Source organism: Eurosta solidaginis, chromosome 5 (assembly GCF_040869045.1).
Source record: "Eurosta solidaginis isolate ZX-2024a chromosome 5, ASM4086904v1, whole genome shotgun sequence".
NCBI classification, from domain to species: domain Eukaryota; kingdom Metazoa; phylum Arthropoda; class Insecta; order Diptera; family Tephritidae; genus Eurosta; species Eurosta solidaginis.
This window is the reverse complement of record NC_090323.1, coordinates 125,890,825-125,910,366: the sequence shown is the minus strand read 5'-3', so window position 1 is coordinate 125,910,366 and position 19,542 is coordinate 125,890,825. Positions and strand designations below refer to the sequence as shown.

General features: G+C 37.2%; 1 protein-coding gene across 1 annotated transcript in view; it reads left to right on the top strand.

The window, feature by feature from the left end:
• Positions 1-19,542, top strand: part of Dscam4 (Down syndrome cell adhesion molecule 4) — a 2,049,237-nt gene that overhangs the window by 154,963 nt on the left and 1,874,732 nt on the right. Inside the window, 1 exon segment of the mRNA XM_067787909.1 lies at positions 13,391-13,948. Within this exon segment, the coding sequence (XP_067644010.1) occupies positions 13,897-13,948 (52 nt within the window). The 5' untranslated portion in view covers positions 13,391-13,896.

The window sequence follows — 19,542 nt, the reverse complement described above, 5'->3', positions numbered from 1 at the left end:
AATTTAGAAAAAAATTTAGAGTTAGCCGTAAAAATTCAACTTGTTAGCTACCTTGAAAATAATAAAATACTTATGAAAGAACATCCTGGTTTCAGAGAAAGGCACTCCTGTGAAACTGCGTTAAATTATGTCATATCGAACTGGAAAGAAGAACTAAGTTCAAAGAAAAGTAGAGTCGCAGTGTTCATTGATTTAAAAAGAGCTTTTGAAACCATTGATAGAAATATAATGCTCGCTCAATTACGTCAAATCGGGATAAGGGACATTGAGCTGAAATGGTTTAAGAGTTTTTTAACAAACCTTAAACAAAGAACGGATATAGAATCGGTGGTCTCGGAGGAGGCCGTTGTAGAAATAGGACTGCCACAAGGCTCGGTATTGTCCCCAGTCCTATTTAACACTTATGCTAATGACATATCCTCAGTATTGAAATACAGCAAAAATAGGTTCTTTGCGGATGATGCCCTACTAGAATTAAGTGAATCGGACCTAACGTTAGCTAAGAGTGAAATGCAAGAAGATCTTAATTCACTATACAGGTGGCTTTGCAATAATAAACTAAAATTACATGTTAAGAAAACAAGCTTTATGATCATATCCAGAACGTTTAATAAAGATTCGCCGAAAATTGGTCTAGAAATTATGAATACAAAAATAGATGAAGTTCAAATATTTAAGTATTTAGGCGTACAGATTGACAACAAGTTAAAGTTTAATGATCACATTGAATATATAGTTGCTAAAATTGCCAAGAAAATTGGATTCTGGAAGAGATCATATAAATATATAAGTAAAAAATATAAATTGAAGGTCTACAGATCCATAATTGAGCCGCACTTTATATACTGTCTAACAATATTTTTTTATTGCTAGCGATGCACAAGTAGATAATCTACAGGTTATGTAAAATAAAGCTATGCGATTTTTTCTTATGCTGCCATACGACACTCCAATAAAAACTACGAAATACTTAATTGGCTCAGCGTAAGACAGCTTATATTTTATCACGGTATGAAATTTGTGTTTAATATGAAGACTGGAATTTTGCCTGACTACTTGAGTGATAAACTAATTTATGTTAATGAAACCCACTCATACGTAGTCAGAGAACAATTTCAGACTTCATATCTTCAAAACAGAACTGGTCAAGCAAAATATATTTTATAAAGGCTTAAAAAGTTTTAACGAACTTCCTAATCATATAAAAAATAGTAATCATTTAAAAACATCCAAGCAAAAATTGCTAGAGCACTTTAAAACTCTCCCGCTAAGGTAAACAAGTTTTAATTGTCCTTATTTTTGATATTTCATGTACGGACACATGATGGAGAATGCAAAATCAGCTAAGCCTTAAGCTGCAGAATCATTAACCGTAAATGGATCGCCTGACAGAAAATTGATGGGGCACAACGTGCTTTCAGCGTAATTCGGGACAGGATTGGAAACACGTTCTTTCCAACCTTGCAATAAACATTAGTCATTACTTTGAGATACCAATAATAAAACAAAATAAAATAAAATAAGGCCAAAGAAAAGTTGGAACAGGGGGGATTGGAAACACGTCCTTTTCAACCTCGCATTACATGTTGAACTGTGCTGATCGGAATCTTCTTGCATTCCCAAATCGTCATAAATTAAAATATATGTTCAAAATTTTGTTGCCTTATGCTGGAAGCACTAGAGGTTTTGGAAACGCGTCCTTTCCAACCTCACTTAAAAGAGTGAGTCCCAGACTCGTCCGTTTGTCATGCCAATAAATATGCTGATCGTAATCGCATGGGATACCGACAGCATATTCAATAGAACTAAGTAATTTTAATTAATGAATTGTATTTAGTAATTTAAAAAGTTTTAGGCGTAAACAGCCGTAATAATAAATAAATTAAATTAAATTAAAAACATTAACAGTCAAGGTTTTAAGAATGTTAAAAAGCAGACCGTACGAGTTTAAAGAAAAATTTCTCTTATCTTATATGTATATCCTATGTATGTATATATTTTTTCTGTAAGTGCGTTTATCACCGAAGTCCGTCCTCCTAAGCCATTGAACCGATTTCGATGAAATTTTGTGTGGACTCAAGGATGCTTCAGATTCACAATTTGGTCCGGGGAGTAGACCAGGGTCCGACCTTTTCCAAATAATCTTATTTTTAGTAGGTACTTCTCTGACAAAGGCAATATGTAATTGAAAAATTTTTCATTCCGGGAAGTAGTCCCTCCGGGAAGTAGGGGCCAACTTATTATAAAAAAAATTGTTTTTATTGCGATTTGCTTGGCATTTGGTATAGGGGTACTTCCGTAACCAGCTCATTATTTGAGAAACTTTTATATCCGGGAAGTGGGTCAAATAATTCGAATTCACCTTGTAATTTGCTTAAGATTTGGTACACGGGTACCTCTTTGTCTAGCTAAGTATATATTTGAGAAAATGTTCTTTCCGGGAGGTGGAGCAGTGATCGACGTATTTAAAATAATCTTAGTTATGGCGCGATTAGCTTGAAATTTAATACCGGGGGTTCCTCTTTGAAGAGCTATTTACTTGTAAATCTTTCTCTCCGGCATGTGGACCAAGGGCCTATCTATTCCCAAAAATTTTATTTTTTGGTGCAATTTGTTTGAAATTTAGTTTTTATACGGGCTTTCTAAAAAGTAAAATATGACATCGGAATGGGAATTGAAGAGGGGAAGAACGAGAATGGAGGGTTGAGGACAGTGCACGGACTTTTAAAAAGAGAATGTTAGTAGACGATAAACTAAAATAGTGGTAGAATTTTTTTTCCAAGGAAACCATAGCTACAGTTTATATTTGTACAAAACAATTGATAGCTTATTGTAAAACAAATAAAGCACTTTTCACGGAAATGGATAACACTTTTAAAAAACATGTAAACAAAACAAAAAAATACATGTAAATTTGTATATACATAGCTTATGCCTATATGATACTTGCTTTTTTACAGTATTTCGAGCTTGAAATACTGACGAGAATTTACCGAAACGTCTAATTACAACAATTTTCCAATGTACCAAAAATACTACCACAAAATAACCGACTTCGGCATGTTATCGTTTACTTAAAACTTTTTTTATTTTCGTTCAAAATTATTCCCAAAAAACTGATGAAAATAGCGCAAGAAAATATTTTCGTGCTCATTTACTAGATTTATTTCATAAACAAATTTATTTATTATTTTTTAAAATCGTCAGCGTCAGCTCTTAATATTATTTGGGTGTGCTCGACAATTAAATAAGTTTACCTAATAATCGCAGTACCTATTTGGTTTCAGTGCGAATATATTGAAATATTGGTAAATTTTTGGGCTTTGGTGGTAGAAGTGGTAGAAAATAAATATGGGCTAAACAGTTGGTAGATCTACTAATAAAGTGGTAAAATCGGTGCGCTGGTTGAGGAGAAGTAAGAAAGTGTGAGTAGAAAAAGGAGAAAAAGGGATAGGAAAGAAAGTGGAAGTAGAAGTTACGGAGGAAAGACAGTATTTGAGCCCTGTCTCCCCGAAGTGGAGGAGGGAGATGCAAGGAGTAAAATTTTTTTTGCAGAAGCTACAATATGACATATGGCGCTGTTTACTGGCGGAGTAATAACAATTCATTCACAATTATCGGGCAGGAAAACGGGTCATATATCTTTCTATATCTTATATATTGTCACGGATATTAGCATCAGTAAGCTATACCATCACTAAGGCGATGCTAAGGCCATGCTAAGCGATATTTACGTCAATAATCAAATCATGTATACACATATATAAGGCAGCCGAGAGATGTCACACACAGATGCATTTACTTATATGCCTATGTGTGCGCGAAAGACTGTAAACTACAAACATTCACATAAATAATTCAATCATAATGTCTACACATGCTGAGAAACAAGGCACAACCATATGCAGGCATCTTAAGCCGTGGTTAATCACGAACGTACGTAGAAAAAACGTGTCAGCTGACACGACCTATCTTATGAGTGTGCAATGTAAACGAAAACTCACCGACGTGCAACGCCCGTACGTACGTAGCCCGGAACGTAGAAATCAAAACAATTTTGATTTTTTCCGTAAGAACGTGTCAGCTGATCGCTCTCTCACTAGACAGAGTTGCCTAGTAAACTTTTGTGCGCTAATTTTTGACCGTTTGCAATTTTATGCAAAAACGCCTAATTAAAGTTTGAAAAATTGTGAAAATAATTCGAAATAATTATGTAAAAGTGCTGATTATAAATATTTAATCTATTTATACTTATTTAATAGTATTCCGGCCTTTTACAATATCAAAAATTAAATTGGAAAAAGTTGATGTTTCCATAAGCATACATGCAAAATGGTCCATGGCAACAGTGCTTATCTGTAAACAATACACACACAAATATCTTATGTACATGTACACAGATGCACACATTGATTCCTACGGGCTTGAGAATTCGGTCAAACGTGCTTCGTACGACAAACGTCCTTACGTACGGCACACGTCGGTGGGTAACTGCCGCATTATGTAAGATGCTCCTTAATGTAGGCAATTATAATTGTGGAAGTGTCGCTCACACATACAAGCATGGGGTATGAGAGAAGCTATAAAATCGTGCATTTTAGTTATAGCTGAGAAGTTTGAGAGCTCATGGACAATGCTAGTAGATTCTAGAAGATGCGAACGAGGAAACCAGAGAGTATAAAAGGCCGCAGATGTAGAGGCGCTGGAATTCAGTTTGAGTTGAGCTATCAATCAGTTATTTATTAAGCTCGCGATCTGGCGGCCAATAGTATAGTTTCATTTGAGTTATCAATCAGTTTGGTTATTAAGCCAGCGAGTAGCAAAGTATAAGTGTTATTGTGAAGTACTTTAATAAAGGCCATTTTTTCCATTATTCAATATTGGAGTTATTTATTAAGCAGTTTAGTGATTCGAACTTAGCAGAGGATTGCAAATAAGAGCATTTGCAAGTAAAATCGTTACAATTGGTGTCAGAAGAGGAATTGTTGAATAAATTCCAGAGGACAACAAGGGCATGGCAAAGTTCAGTGAATTGAAGATCCAGCAACTAAGGAAGGAGTTGGAGAGCCGTGGATTGAATACAAGCGGCGTTAAACTTCAGGCACGGCTACGAGAGGCAATGGAAGCAGAAGGAATTGATGTGGAAGAGTACGTCTTTCATGTTGATGGCGAGGAGACAACAAAAATTGAAGAGAAAAACGAAACATCGCAGACGGTTACCAGCACAGACTTGAACATGATTTTAGCTGCAATATCTGATCAAACATCGACAGTGTCATCTCAACTGGCAGAGCAGAAGACATATACGGCATCACAACTAGAATCACAGGAGAACCGTATAACATCCAAGATGGAAACACAATTGGAAGAACAGAAAACACACATGGCGTCACAAATTGCAAAACAATTAAAAGAACAAGAGGCACGCATAATATTACAGCTCGAAGCACAAGAAGAGCGTATCTCAACAAAGCTGGAGGCACAGGAAACAAAATTCTCATCGCAGCTGGAGGATGTTAGTGAACGACAAAATAAAGTGGAGGCCGAGATGGATGCTTTGAAAGATCGGATTCAGGAGTTACAATTGGACCGTCCAATCACTTCAACGTCTACTCTGAAGGTAAAATCCCCAACGTTTGCAGGTTCCGTTCCATTCCAGGTATTTAAGCTCCAATTTGAGAAGACCGCAGCAGCGAACAACTGGAATGCTGAAGATAAAGTTGCTGCACTGTTCATGGCGTTGAAAGGGCCTGCAACTGAGATTTTACAAACCATTCTAGAGGGCGAACGGAACTGTTATGAAGCATTTATGGGCGCTCTAGAGAGACGATTCGGAACTGAGCATAGGAGACAGATATACCAAATGGAGTTGCTGAACCACTTCCAAAGGCCTGGTGAAACATTGCAAGAGTTTGCGTCGGATATTGAAGGGCTAGCACATTTAGCGAATGCGGACGCACCCGTGGAATACACTGAAAGGGTAAAGATTCAGAGCTTTATAAATGGCATACGGGACGCCGAAAAAAAGCGAGCTACATACGCAAACCCAAAGCCAACATTCGCAGAAACGGTGTCACAAGCTCTGATTCAGGAAACAGCGTCGCTTCTGTGTAAGCCAGTTTTCAAAGCACGCCGTGTGGAAGTAGAAAGGCCAGATTGGGTAGACACAATTTTGGAAGCACTGAAGGGATCTCAACAGAAGAATGCCGGAGTTATTAAATGTTTCAAGCGCGGCAACCCAGGTCACATTGCACGTCATTGCGATCTTGGTCCTAATAGTTCCAACAATGTGGGTGGCCGTAAACGCAAAGCTGGCGGAAATGAGCAAGAGCGTGTCGGATGTAGAGAACGAAAACTTGCCCCGGCTATTGAATGTCCTGTGATATCTGTGTCACAGATTGGAAGGAAATCAACAGTCTTACCATCAGAGGGAATGTGGATGGTAATGAGCGTGTACTGACTGTAGATAAGGGGGCATCTCATTCCTTGATTCGATCTGATTTGGTCTACAGGAGAGTAAAGTCATTACCTGGAGCAAGGTTGCGTACGGTCACAGGCGAGTATAATCAAGTCCAAGGCGAAGTGGTATGTGAGGTATTAATTGGAAAAGTCATGGTTCTACACAAATTCGTTGTGGCGGAGATCGTTGATGAAGTCATATTGGAAGTGGACTTCTTGGTTGACCATGACATCAGGATCGATATGCGGAGAAAAATTATGCGCTATAAGAACCAGGACATACCACTTAACTTCAGTTTGGAAAAAGGGTTCAGCAGTAATCGGGTACTAGTGGAAAAGACTCGACAAAGACCACGAAAGTCAAAGGCAAAGGTTGATAGATCGAATGGGCCAAATAAATCAAAATCAAAAGTACCTGCGAAAGAAACACTGGCATTGACAAAACCTAAAAGACGCAGGAAAACGAAGCAACGAATTTCCGAGAAAGAATGCGAGGGTAGTTTCAAGCCAGAGCGCACTACTGTGGGGAAACGTGGGAACGATACTGATTATGCAAAGCAAATCCGTCCAGCGCAAGCTCTACGAAGTAGTTCATCGGCCAAACAACAGAGTGTGAAGGAACGAACCAGGGTATTGAGTAGAACGATGAAACACAGGTACCATGAGGGCGGGAGATTTGGTACTGTTATACAACCCTCACTAGCGGAAAGGTGTTTCACCCAAATTTCGGTGCAAATATGCAATAATCAAATCATGTGTACACATATATAAGGCAGCCGAGAGATGTCACACACAGGTGTATTTACTTATACGCGTATGTGTGCGCGAGAGACTGTAAACTACAAACATTCACATCAATAATTCAATCATTATGTGTACACATACGTAGGTACACGCAGCTGAGACGCAAGGCACAACCATAAGCAGACATCTTATGTGAGATGCTCCTAAATGTAGGCAATTGTAATTGTGGAAGTGTCGCTCACACATACAAGCATGTGGTATGAGAGAAGCTATAAAATCGTGCAATTTTAGTTATAGCTGAGAAGTTTGAGAGCTCATGGACAATGCTAGTAGATTCTAGAAGATGCGAACGGGGAAACCAGACAGTATAAAAGGCCGAAGATGTACAGGCGCTGGAATTCAGTTTGAGTTGAGCTATTAATCAGTTATTGATTAAGCACGCGATCTGGCGGCCAATAGTAGATTTTCATTTGAGTTATCAGTCAGTTTGGTTATTAAGCCAGCGAGTAGCAAAGTATAAGTGTTATTGTGAAGTACTTTCATAATGGCCATTTTTTCCATTATTCAATATTGGAGTTATTTATTAAGCAGTTTAGTGATTCGAACTTAGCAGAGGATTGCAAATAAGAGGATTTGCAAGTAAAATCGTTACAATATGTACAACAAGTAAAGGTGTCTAAGTTTGGGTGTAACTGAACATTATATACTCAGCGTGAGCTTCAATTGTACATTTCATTTCAGATAAATTACTTTTCTACATAACACGTGGCGCCGCCCGTTTAAAAAAAATGTTTCCCCATTTCCTCTTACAATAAAACTTAATAAGTGAAATATCATTGATTCAAAACTATTTTTTGCTAAGTTATAGCTTATTATTAGTTAGCTAGTCTACGACCCTTTTAAACTTGTTTTATATCTAAGTTGCCGTGGTCTTTAACCGATCCCGTCCATTTTTACTAGACATATTTTCTACTATAAGAAAAATATGTGTACACAATTTCATTATGATATGTTAATTTTTCTTCGAGTTATGGCTCCCGAAACATAGAAAATTGATTAGTCATAAATGGGGCCACACCCATTTTCAAAAATTTTAGTGTGTTCCAATTTAATGTTATAATTTAATTTAGAAAGTAAAATTCTATTGATACAAAGCTCTTTTTCGATAAGATACAGTTTATTATTTTCGTCTACGACCCTTTTAAAAATCTTTTATATAAAAGTGGGCGTGGTCTTTCACCGATCTCGTCCATTTTTTGTAGAAGTATTTCCTCCTATAGGGAAAATTTTATTACGATCCGTTAATTTTTCTTCGAGTTATGGCTTACGGTGTGGTATTTGATCAATCTAGCTGGCCAAAATTAAAATAGCAGTTATTTCTGTTAAAAAAGTGTTTGTCTCACTTCTTTGTTATGAAATGAAATTTTTGACAGTAAATTCACGGTGTTCCGCGCAGAATTACTTGGATCGAGCGCCCTGTTTCGGGGGGACCCGGGGTCATTTTTTGGCATTACATGAGATATGTATGTCAATATGGGTATCAAACAGAAGGTATTTTACTCCGCATTTCTACTGACACTTTTGATTAGGGTTGCCACTTAGGGTGCACAGTGAAGTCCGTCGGGGGGCTGCTGATGCTCCTCTGTTGGTGTTGCTTTGGCACCAATTCGTTACTCATTTCAGTCAATGCCATATGAAATTCAATATTGTGCTTTGTTTATATTTTATTTCTCAAGACAATTTGGCAATAATAACTAAACTTTTCAATTTGTTAAACAAAAATAGAAATTCGCAACAAAATTTCAATTGACAAATCAGCTGATTTCGAATATTCGAAATTCCCATTCCCCAATTATTGTTCTCCCAAGGAGAAAAGAGTTGGAGGAACTTTTCCGAGGGAATAAAAAAATCCGCCAGAACAAAACTCCGAGGGAATATTTAGAATTGGGCTGTATATGTCGTAGCGTGCTCCACCTTCTCAAAAAATCCTGGGTTCGAGCCCCGGAGAAAACAACAACAACAAAATTTAGAAACAAGTTTTCTCAATAAGAAATTTTTTTCTAATCGGAGCCGCCCCTTCTCAATGATTTGGAGTGTGTTTCTGCCGTGGAAAGTTCCTCAGGGAAAATCCATCTGCCTCGCAAATGTCGTTCGGAGTTGGCGTAAATCATATCGGACCAGTACCACCAATTTGTCAGCTAATTAATATGAAGGAATAAAAAAAATGGTTGCTTAGGAAAATTTGAGAATTATTTAAATTTTCTATGCCAATTTTTTTAACTTGTTTTTTTCTCAAGCTGATAATAATTTTAAATTCTTCCTCCTTGGTACGCCAAGGTGTGATACATTTAAAATATATTAGCATTGACATTTATTATGGAGAGACTTTGTCATCGTACTTTTAAGACAGATTTTTATTCGCCACACGTAAGCAAAATACGTTTAAGCTCTATTGGGGTCCTTGTTTGGACAGACACACTAAAAAGTACGTATACCAAAAAAATTTAGGGGGTATTCATAGTATCAATGATTAGCATAATGGAAACCCTAAAAACTACCACGATAGCAGCATTGTATTCCATACTATACATCCCGCCTGCAGACCTGTAGTGCAATTCACTAACTTTTTTAACCCCATTTGCCATCTCTTTATTTGCGAATCGATAACTATAACGATTTCGTTATTAAGTAACTATTTTGTATCGATGTTTCTTTATCGACGATCAGCTGTATTGTTAAATAAAAGGCAAGTAAATTGGCTGCGTTAAAAAACACCAAACTAATATTTCCGGCAATTTTAGTTAAAAAAGAAAATCGGAACTTTAATTATTTATTTATTTATTATATATTTATTTATTTTTGGCATTCCTGTTGTGCTTTTCGTATTTTTTAGGTTTCGTTAAGCTGTGCTGCCAACTTTCTACTATTAAAACGAAATTGAAATTTCATTTATTTCAAGTTGAATAATGAAATCGATAAGACAAGCGGCAAAATCGTTAATTAAAATCTCAACAAATCGCATCGTTATAAGTTAGTGAATTCCACTACTGATGTCCAAAAATATCGTGTTAGCAACTGCAACAAGGCTTAAGGTCTCAGGGCAGCTTGAGTTCAGGCTTTAAGGCCATAGCAGTATAGCGCCATCTAATATTGGCAAACGAAATATATGGTCCTTTTGCCTGAGTTTGGAAAGAGATCTTGTGGCCAAAATTGAGCCGGAGGGTTGGTGCCAGGGTGCAGAAACGGTAGAATATACTATGCACGTGTATACGGATGATTCCAAATTAATGGAAGGGGTCGGGTCTGTTGTTTACTGAGTCCACGCAGAAGTGAGTAGATCCGACAGGCTGTCAGATTACTGCAGCGCCTTTCACGCAGAAATTATGGCCCTGAAGAAATCAGCGGAAATTCTGAAGGAGGCGTGTATACGTTATAATGGAGTCAGTATATATATTGATAGACAGACGGCGATTAAGGCAATAGCCTCAAACATTACTTCATCAAGAAGTATTCTGGAATGCAAAAAATAATTGGAAAAACCTCGCTCAGGCCGGACCATGCATCTTCACTGGAAATAATTAGAAGTAGTAGTAGTTGCGTATGATCCATCACGCAGGTATGGCGTGGACAAGAGCGCGGGCTGCAAAATTTTAAAGATCATGTACAAGACTAGGATATTAGACTTACAAAGTAGCTCATATTTTTCAAGAGGTAAAACTTAAGGCTCTCGATGTATCTGGACACTCTCTTCTGACGTCACATTCTTATGAGTTACGCCTCGTCAGTAACAGCAGATGTGGGAAGTGCCAAGTCTTCAGTTATAAGGGGCGGCAGAATTACCAGATCTCGATGCATCAATTATGCTACGGTTTAGAAAACGTGTAGTTTTTGCAAAGAGGATGGTTGGCGCAAGTGTGCTCAAATGGCGGACGAGGCGATACGTATGAACAAAGGTGGTTCTAAAGTAGTGGAAGGAGTAGGGTCTGCGGTATACTGTGCTGATCCGGAAATAAAGAGATCCTACAGGCTGCCGGATTACTGTAGCGTTTTCCAAGCGGAAATATTAGCCGTAACCAAAGCAGTAGCAACACTGGCAGATAATAGCTTAAGCTGCAACCGTGTTAACTTTTCTATTGACAGTCAAGCAGCAATTAAGGCAATAGTCTCGCATAGCACAGCATTTAAATGCATATCTGGAGAGAATCGGGACAGGGAGAGCATACATCTTTATTTGTGCCCAGGGTATATGGGAATAGATGAGAATGAAAAGGCAGATAAACTAGCTAAAAAGGGCGCATCCCTTGAAGCTTGCTCTGTAGACGTCCCAATTAGACAGGGAGAGATTAAGCGAAGGTGATAGGTGCACATTACTGACCAAGCGGGAAAGGAGTGGGTTTAAGCGCGGGGCTGTAAAGTGTCGAAGATTATGTGTAGGTCTTATAAACTTTAACTAACAAAGTTGCTTTTATGATTAAAAAGAGAGACTGTAGACTCATGACGGGTATTCTGACTGGACCCTGCCTTCTGGCGTCACATGCCTTTAAATTAGGTTTGGTCAGTGATAGCAGATGTAGGAAGGGCGGGCTGGAGGAGGAAACGATCGGGCACGTTTTGGCCTCATGCCCTGCGCTTTTCTAGCTAAGACTCCAGCTATTAGGAGTGATACAGCTGTCAGATCTAGAAGCACCAAGTGGCTTAAGTCCTAAGAAGCTTCTAGTATTTACCAAGAGGACGGAGTTATTTTATAATATAGGTTCTGTTTTTTCATAGGGGTTTTCAGTTTCGTCGTTAAAACAAACTTCTGGTAACACTACGGACTTATTCAGTATATGTGAAGTCCTCATGGGCCGGTCAGTTCAACCTAACCTAACCTGCCTAGAGGACGGAGTTTTTCTATAACATAAGTCGAGGTACCTGACAGGGGTTCTTCCGTCAAGTCGCCAAACACATTATGTCAAATCTCTCAACGGTACATATACATTTTCTTTTCTCAAAGAAAAACCAATTTTAATATTTTACTTTGTTTATTTTGTGATTTCCTTTTGTTCTGAGACTGATTTTTAACATAATGGAATGAATATTCAGGTGTTTTCATTCCGTTGTCGGTTTCCTTTATTCGGACAAGTTCGCCATGCATATTTCACAGGGTTGTTTATTATACACAACTGGCTTTGAATAATATTACAAACATAGTAGATTTTCCTATATATTTAGGAATATAATAATTAACTAATGCGCTACTAGAATTTTTTAGACAAAAAAATTTACGTAATTTTGTATTCTCCAAAAGAATATAGAATAGAAACAATTTTGCAGAAAACACATTTTTTAGGAAATTCGTACGAAAAATTAAGCAATCAAAATTTTTTACTTTTATGATTTAAGCAAACACTGGCAAAAGAGCTGCCGAAAAAGTGAGGTTAAGTTGTTGACACAGATTTTAAAATATTAAATTGCAAAAAAGCTTTAAAAATTCTTATCATGATCTTAAAAATTTTGCCGTTTGGCCGAAGCATCTTCCTCATTCACAAGGCAATATTTAGCCAGCAAAGCCTTGGGAACGTTATTCGGTGCACTATCTTGATATCTCATCATAAAACCTCCCTCTATACATGCCGTTGGCACCATTGAGACAACCATAAATCTGCTGGATTATTCTCCTGCGCCGTCCCATCTTCTCCCATCATACTGTTCATGATTACTAGGCATCTATCATGATAGGTGAGTCTCGTGATTTTTGTTCATTGAACATATGCAAAACAGCCTTGTTGGCAAGAGTGATTCAGATGTATATTACCTTGTCCTAGTTTACATGAAGATCTACTTTTTCGCCTCTTTTTCCAGACAAGAGTAGGAAGAACTTACAGAGCGTTTAATGTAAAGACTTTTGCTGATTCAAGCCTCGTTTGGGTTCCAAGGGCTGGACAGGTCCTTAGGCAAAGCCAAAGGATTTAAAGGAACTTAAATTCAGACATAGCATATATAGACAACTCCTTTTCGCTCCTTATTGATTGATTTAAACCCAGTTTTTTATGGGGTATGGGATAGGGATAAAAGGGTGGACAACTTTTAAAACGAGAAAGTTAAGTTAAAGAGCACGACAATGCAGGGTCTACAAGTTTAAAATAATTAAGAGCTGTTACATTTCGTATGTTACTAAATAAAAGCAATGTTTTTTTTATTACAGATTGTCAAGGGAGAAATAGAGGACAATTCATTGTTCTTTATAATTAATTTCATTGAATGCATGTACATAAATGGCAACATTGTAAAGCGCAATGCTGGTATATTCCCATATGTACCACTGGGCTTTCGAAATCTAAGATTGTTTGTAAAATATTAAATTACATATAAATATTAAATCAACAAATTACGTAAGCGTTCAAATGGATGATAACATAATAAAAAATAAGAAGAAATGAACCGTGACTAGAAAAAATACTTTGTTAAGTTTTAAATTTTATAAATACTATAAATAAATTAAATCTAATTAAGAAACATACAGCTAAATAAATCATATTAAACTTGTAATAATGAAATGCTTAACCAAATAATATTACATTTACTGCATTCTGTACTAAAGTTCTATTGAATTAAACACGACAGCTTACTGAACCAGTTAAGTATCGGAGCAACGGGCAAATAACCAAAGATGCAAAAGAAATGTAATGGAAAGCTAACTTTTTCATAACAATGGGATTGCATTGCCTTTTAAAGGCCATCTTCATCGTATACGTCTTTGAAGGTAAGTAAATTGTAATATTCGACTGCATTACATATAAATGTAAAGATTATTAACGAAATGCATGGTGTGCTTGAACCAAGTTTAAGTCGAAGGTTTGATTACTCCGGACTTTTCTGATGCGTTTGATTCTATGGCAGATTCAGTAGCAGTTACCCATCAAAACCAAAATCAGAAATCAGGCCCTCTCCTCTCAAAAACCGGGTATTTTAGTTGTATATAAACCAGTTCACGATTTGTAACACTTCTGTAAATACTTATCCCTCTAATTTTGATAGTTTCATAAAAATACCCCATAAAAAATTCGAAACATAATTTTAATCAGGTGCCAACTTTTTTCAGCATTTGACCAATAGTATCATTGACAACTAACACAGTTTAATATCCAGTTCGTAGTTAAGTTATAAAATAACTCCATCTTCTCGGCAAATACTCGAAGCTCTCTAGAATCTATGTTACTTCCTGCTTCTAGCTCTGATAGCTGTATTACTCCTAATAGCTGGAGTCTTAGCCTGGCGAAAGCAGGAAACGGCCGTTTCCTCCCCCAACCCGCATTTCCTACATCTGCATCCACTAAATTGGACTAATTTAAAAGAATGTGACACTACTGTGCATTAGTAAGCATACCTAGTGATAGAATTTTTAAAACAAGTATCGATTTACTCATTTAAAATACTCGGATCAAACTATGCACGCCAGTACTTATGCTCAGTAAAGGCTATCGAGTATACCCGATCCAAGTGTGTACTTCGGAACTTACCAAAATGAAGAAACTTTTTTATTTTTTTTAAATTATTTATATATATAAAAATGAAATGATGTTCGTTCCTGTCCATGTTTTGGGGCCGATACGAGGCCAATTTTATTCGTTATTTTTTCATATTATAGGGATCAAAAGGGGAAGGTTTGTAGCAAAAAAAATTTTTTTTTAATTTCTAGGGTCTTGAGATATAGATCAAAACGTGGACCCGGATAACCCTACGATATGTTTGTATAATATGGGTATGAAATGGAAGCTTCTGATGAGTACTTTAATATGGGGTACTTTTCGTACCCCTAGGTGACTAGGGTCTCGAGATATAGGCCAAAGTGTGGATCAGGGTACCCCAAGAATGTTTATACAATATGGATATCAAATAAAAGCTCTTGATGAGTGATTTAGTACATGATAATTTTTGTACCCCTGGGTGATTAGGGTCTGGAGATATAGGCCAAAACGGGGACCCAGATACCCCTAGAGTGTGTTTATACAATATGTATATCAAATGAAAGCTTTTGATGAGTTCTTTAGCAGAGGGTAGTTTTCATACATCTGGGTGACTAGGGCCTCGAGATATTGCCCAAAACGTGGATCAGAATAACCTTAGGATGTGTGTTTACATTATGGGTATCAAATGGAAGCTGTTAATGAGTACTTCAATATGGGTATCAAAAGGAAGCTGTGCTGATGAGTGGTAATTTTTCTCTGGGTAACGAGCGACGAGCGTCTCGAGATCATTTCATGTGTACAACATTTTTTTTAATAAATGTGCGAGTTTTTCGATTTCTGGCGTGCTGCTAAGTTGCAAATTTTTTCCGAAGGAGAGTAAACATAAACACCGAGGTTTGTACACTGTTTATGAGAGATGGTTCAGCACACATACACAAACGTATGTCAACGTATGTTTCGTTGCTGGCTGAACATTTCTACTGCTTTGTATTTGTTATACAAACGACGCTTATGTTCCGTTAATTTGTATGCAGTTCAACTGTCAGCACTGTTCGGACTTCTACCACTAAAGTGGTAGGTCTACCACCTTTTTTCCTGAAATATAAGATCTACCATTTCTACCACGAAAACTTAAAATTAGGTGGTAGTTTTTATAAAAGTTTTCTGAAGAAAACTTATTTTTTCCACAATTATTCGGGAAGAAAATCAATGCAGTGGAACAGTTTTATAAAACTCAAAATAACGTCTAGCTTAGCTCTGATCACCACATTACCTCTTTTCCTTGAGGTTTTTAGTACTAAACTGCAACGTACACCTACCTATATATATGGAAAAAGTGGTTATTATTCATTATATCAAGATATTTATAATACAACCGAAATCTAAAAGGGGGCGTGTCAAATACAAATGGAATATATCATAGTGCATATCTCTGGATGTAGTAATGGTAGGTAGGTAGGTAGGTAGGAAAATTGCTAAAGAGCTATATGACGTTAAGTCCTAACACCGGCAGTAAAATGTGGAATTTGGAAAAAAGGGGCGTGGCACCTTCCCTACAAATGGGATTTTTCAGAACTATGACTGCCTTACAAACTTAGGTTTTTTTAACACCTAAAGTTTGACTGCATTGTTGAGTTTGGCTGTTATTCCTTTTGGACGTTTAGTAATCTGCCGCCGATAAAAAAATGTGTTAGCTTCAGTCTATCTACATCTACCTATATAAATAAAAATCAAATTCTGTGTGTGTGTATGTTCGCTATGGAAACGTATTTCCCACACTTCAATCATCACCAAATTTTGGCTGTAGGTTCCTTCGATCAAGACGAAAGTTCTTCATATTTCAGAATTAAGAATTTTAAATTTAAATGTTTTTGTTTTTTGGCTATGCGAAGATAGTTCGGCTCCCAAAACTGATCATGTTAACAAAATCAATGATCGCATTCAAACCCAATTTCCTGGTGATGTGAAGAAATATAAATCGATCGACACAGTTACAGGTGAAGATTAAGTTGTGAAATATCCAATTGAATTTCTAAACTCTTTAGAACCAGCTGGAATGCCTGCGCATATATCAACTTTGAAAATTGGCTCACCAATCATGCTTCTTCGGAATTTAAACCCACCAAAACTGTGCAATGTAACCAGGCTTTGCGATTAGAAATTAATGCCGAATGTAATCAAAGCAACAATCATCATGAAGATGTGCTCATACCATGAATCCCAATGATTCGTACAGATTTGCCATTCAATTTTAAGCGCTTACAGTTTCCTGTAGGCTTTTCTTTTGCAATTACAATAAACAAAGCACGAGGACAATCGCTTACTGCTGCAGGATTAAATTTAGGGAGTCCGCGCTTTTCCCATGGCCAGCTATATGTTGTTTGTTCTAGAGTTGGAACACCAAAAAATTTGTTTATCTTTGCACCGAACGAATAAACCAAAACAATTGTCTACCCACATGTATTACAATAAGATACAAGAATAAAATGTTTTAACAGATAATTTCACCAAATATGCGTACAAAATTCAATTCAATTTACTACAGAAAAAATTAAATTATCAACAAACAAAACCGAAAAAATAACGCAAAATTCATTCGATCTGGGGCGTTACAATGTACGCCGGGTATAGCTATCTTCTATAAAAATCAAATTCTGTATGTGTGTTCCCACACTTCAATCAGAACCAAATTTTGGCAATAGGTTCCTTCGATCAAGACGAAGGTTTTTCATATTTCAGAATTAAGAATTTTAAATTAAAATTTTTTATTTTTTTTTGGCTGTGCGATCTTAGCAATCTTAGCTTCCAAAAATGATCATGTTAACAAAATCAATGATCGCAGATGAAGATCTTACAGTCTCCTGTACGCCTTGCTTTTGCATTTACAATCAACAAAGCACAAGGACAATTGCTTACTGTTGCAGGATTAAGTTTAGAGAGTCCATGGTTTTCCCATGGCCAGATATATGTTGCTTGCTCTAGAGTTGGAACGCCAAAAAATTTGTTTATCTTTGCACCGAACGAAAAAACCAAATCAATTCAATTTACAGAATTTAGTTTATTAAATTATCAACAAACAAAACAGAAAAAATAATGCAACATTCATTCGATCTCGGGCGTTACAACGTACGCCGGGTAAAGCTAGTATCGTATTGTTACGAATATTTGCAAAACTAAGGAGTGCTGCCGTCTCTAAGCCGATGCTAAGCAGTGACGTGAATGCACATCAATAATTCAATCATTATGTATCTAAATAACAGAAACAATAACTGCGTCTACATATATGTACCATGTACGTATACGAGCAGTGGAGAGTCAATGCACTAACACATGCATATATCTGAGATACTCCTATAAGTATGCAATGAGAAAAACTATAAAATTGTGCAATTGTAGTTACAGCTGAGAAGTTTGTGAGCTACTGGACTAGTAGATTCTGGAAGCGCCTAGAAGATGTATAAAATTGTGCAATTGTAGTTACAGCTGAGAAGTTTGAGAGCTCGACAATGCTAGTAGAACCTAGAAGATGCGAACGAGGAAACCAGAGATAATAAAAGGCCGCAGATGTAGAGGCGCTGGAATTCAGTTTGATTTGAGTTGTCAAGCAGTTTCGATTAAGACGATATCTAGCGAGCAATAGCAGTATTATTTTGAATAGTAGAGTTTCATTGAGCTATCAATCAGTGTGGTTATTAAGCAAGCTATTCGTTGCACAGTTTGAGTGTTATTGTGAAGTACTTTAATAAAGGCCATTTTGCATTATTACAAATTGGAGTTGGTGTCAGAAGAGGAATTGTTGAATAAATTCCAGAGGACAACAAGGACATGGCAAAGTTCAGTGAATTGAAGATCCAGCAACTAAAGAAGGAGTTGGAGAGCCGTGGATTGAATACAAGCGGCGTTAAACTCGAACTTCAGGCACGACTACGAGAGGCAATGGAATTAGAAGGAATTGATGTGGAAGAGTATGTCTTTCATCTTGATGGCGAGGAGACAACAAAAATTGAAGAGAAAAACGAAACATCGCAGAAAATTACCAGCACAGACTTGAACATGATATTGGCTGCAATAACTGCTCAAACATCGACAGTGTCATATCAACTGGCAGAACAGAAGACATATATGGCATCGCAACTGGAATCACAGGAGGCACGTATACATCCAAGTTGGAGGCACAGGAGGCACGCATTTTAGAAATGTCGTCACAAATGTCATCTCAACTGGCTTCGCAAGAGACACGCATAACATCCAAGATGGAAAAACAGCTCGAAGAACAGAAGACATATATGGCATCCCAACTGGAAGAACAGAAGACGTATATGGTATCCCAATTGGAACCGCAGGAGAACCGTATAACATACAAGATGGCAACACAATTGGAAGAACAGAAAACACACATGGCGTCACAAATTGCAGAACAATTAAAAGAACAAGAGGAATGCGTAACATTACAGCTCGAAGCACAAGAAGAGCGTATATCAACAAAGCTGGAGGCACAGGAAACAAAATTCTCATCGCAGCTGGAGGCTGTTAGTGAACGACAAAATAAAGTGCAGACCGAGATGGATGCTTTGAAAGATCGGATTCAGGAGTTACAATTGAACCGTACAATCACTTCAACGTCTACTCTGAAGGTAAAATCCCCAACGTTTGATGGTTCTGTTCCATTCCAGGTATTTAAGCTCCAATATGAGAAAACGTCGGTAGCGAACAACTGGGATGCTGAAGATAAAGTTGCAGCTCTGTTCGTGGCATTGAAAGTGCCAGCAGCCGAAATCCTACAGACGATTTCCGAAGGAGAGCGGAACAGCTATGAAGCATTGATGGCCGCTGTCGAGAGACGTTATGGAAGCGAGCATAGGAAACAGATATTCGAAATTGAGTTGCA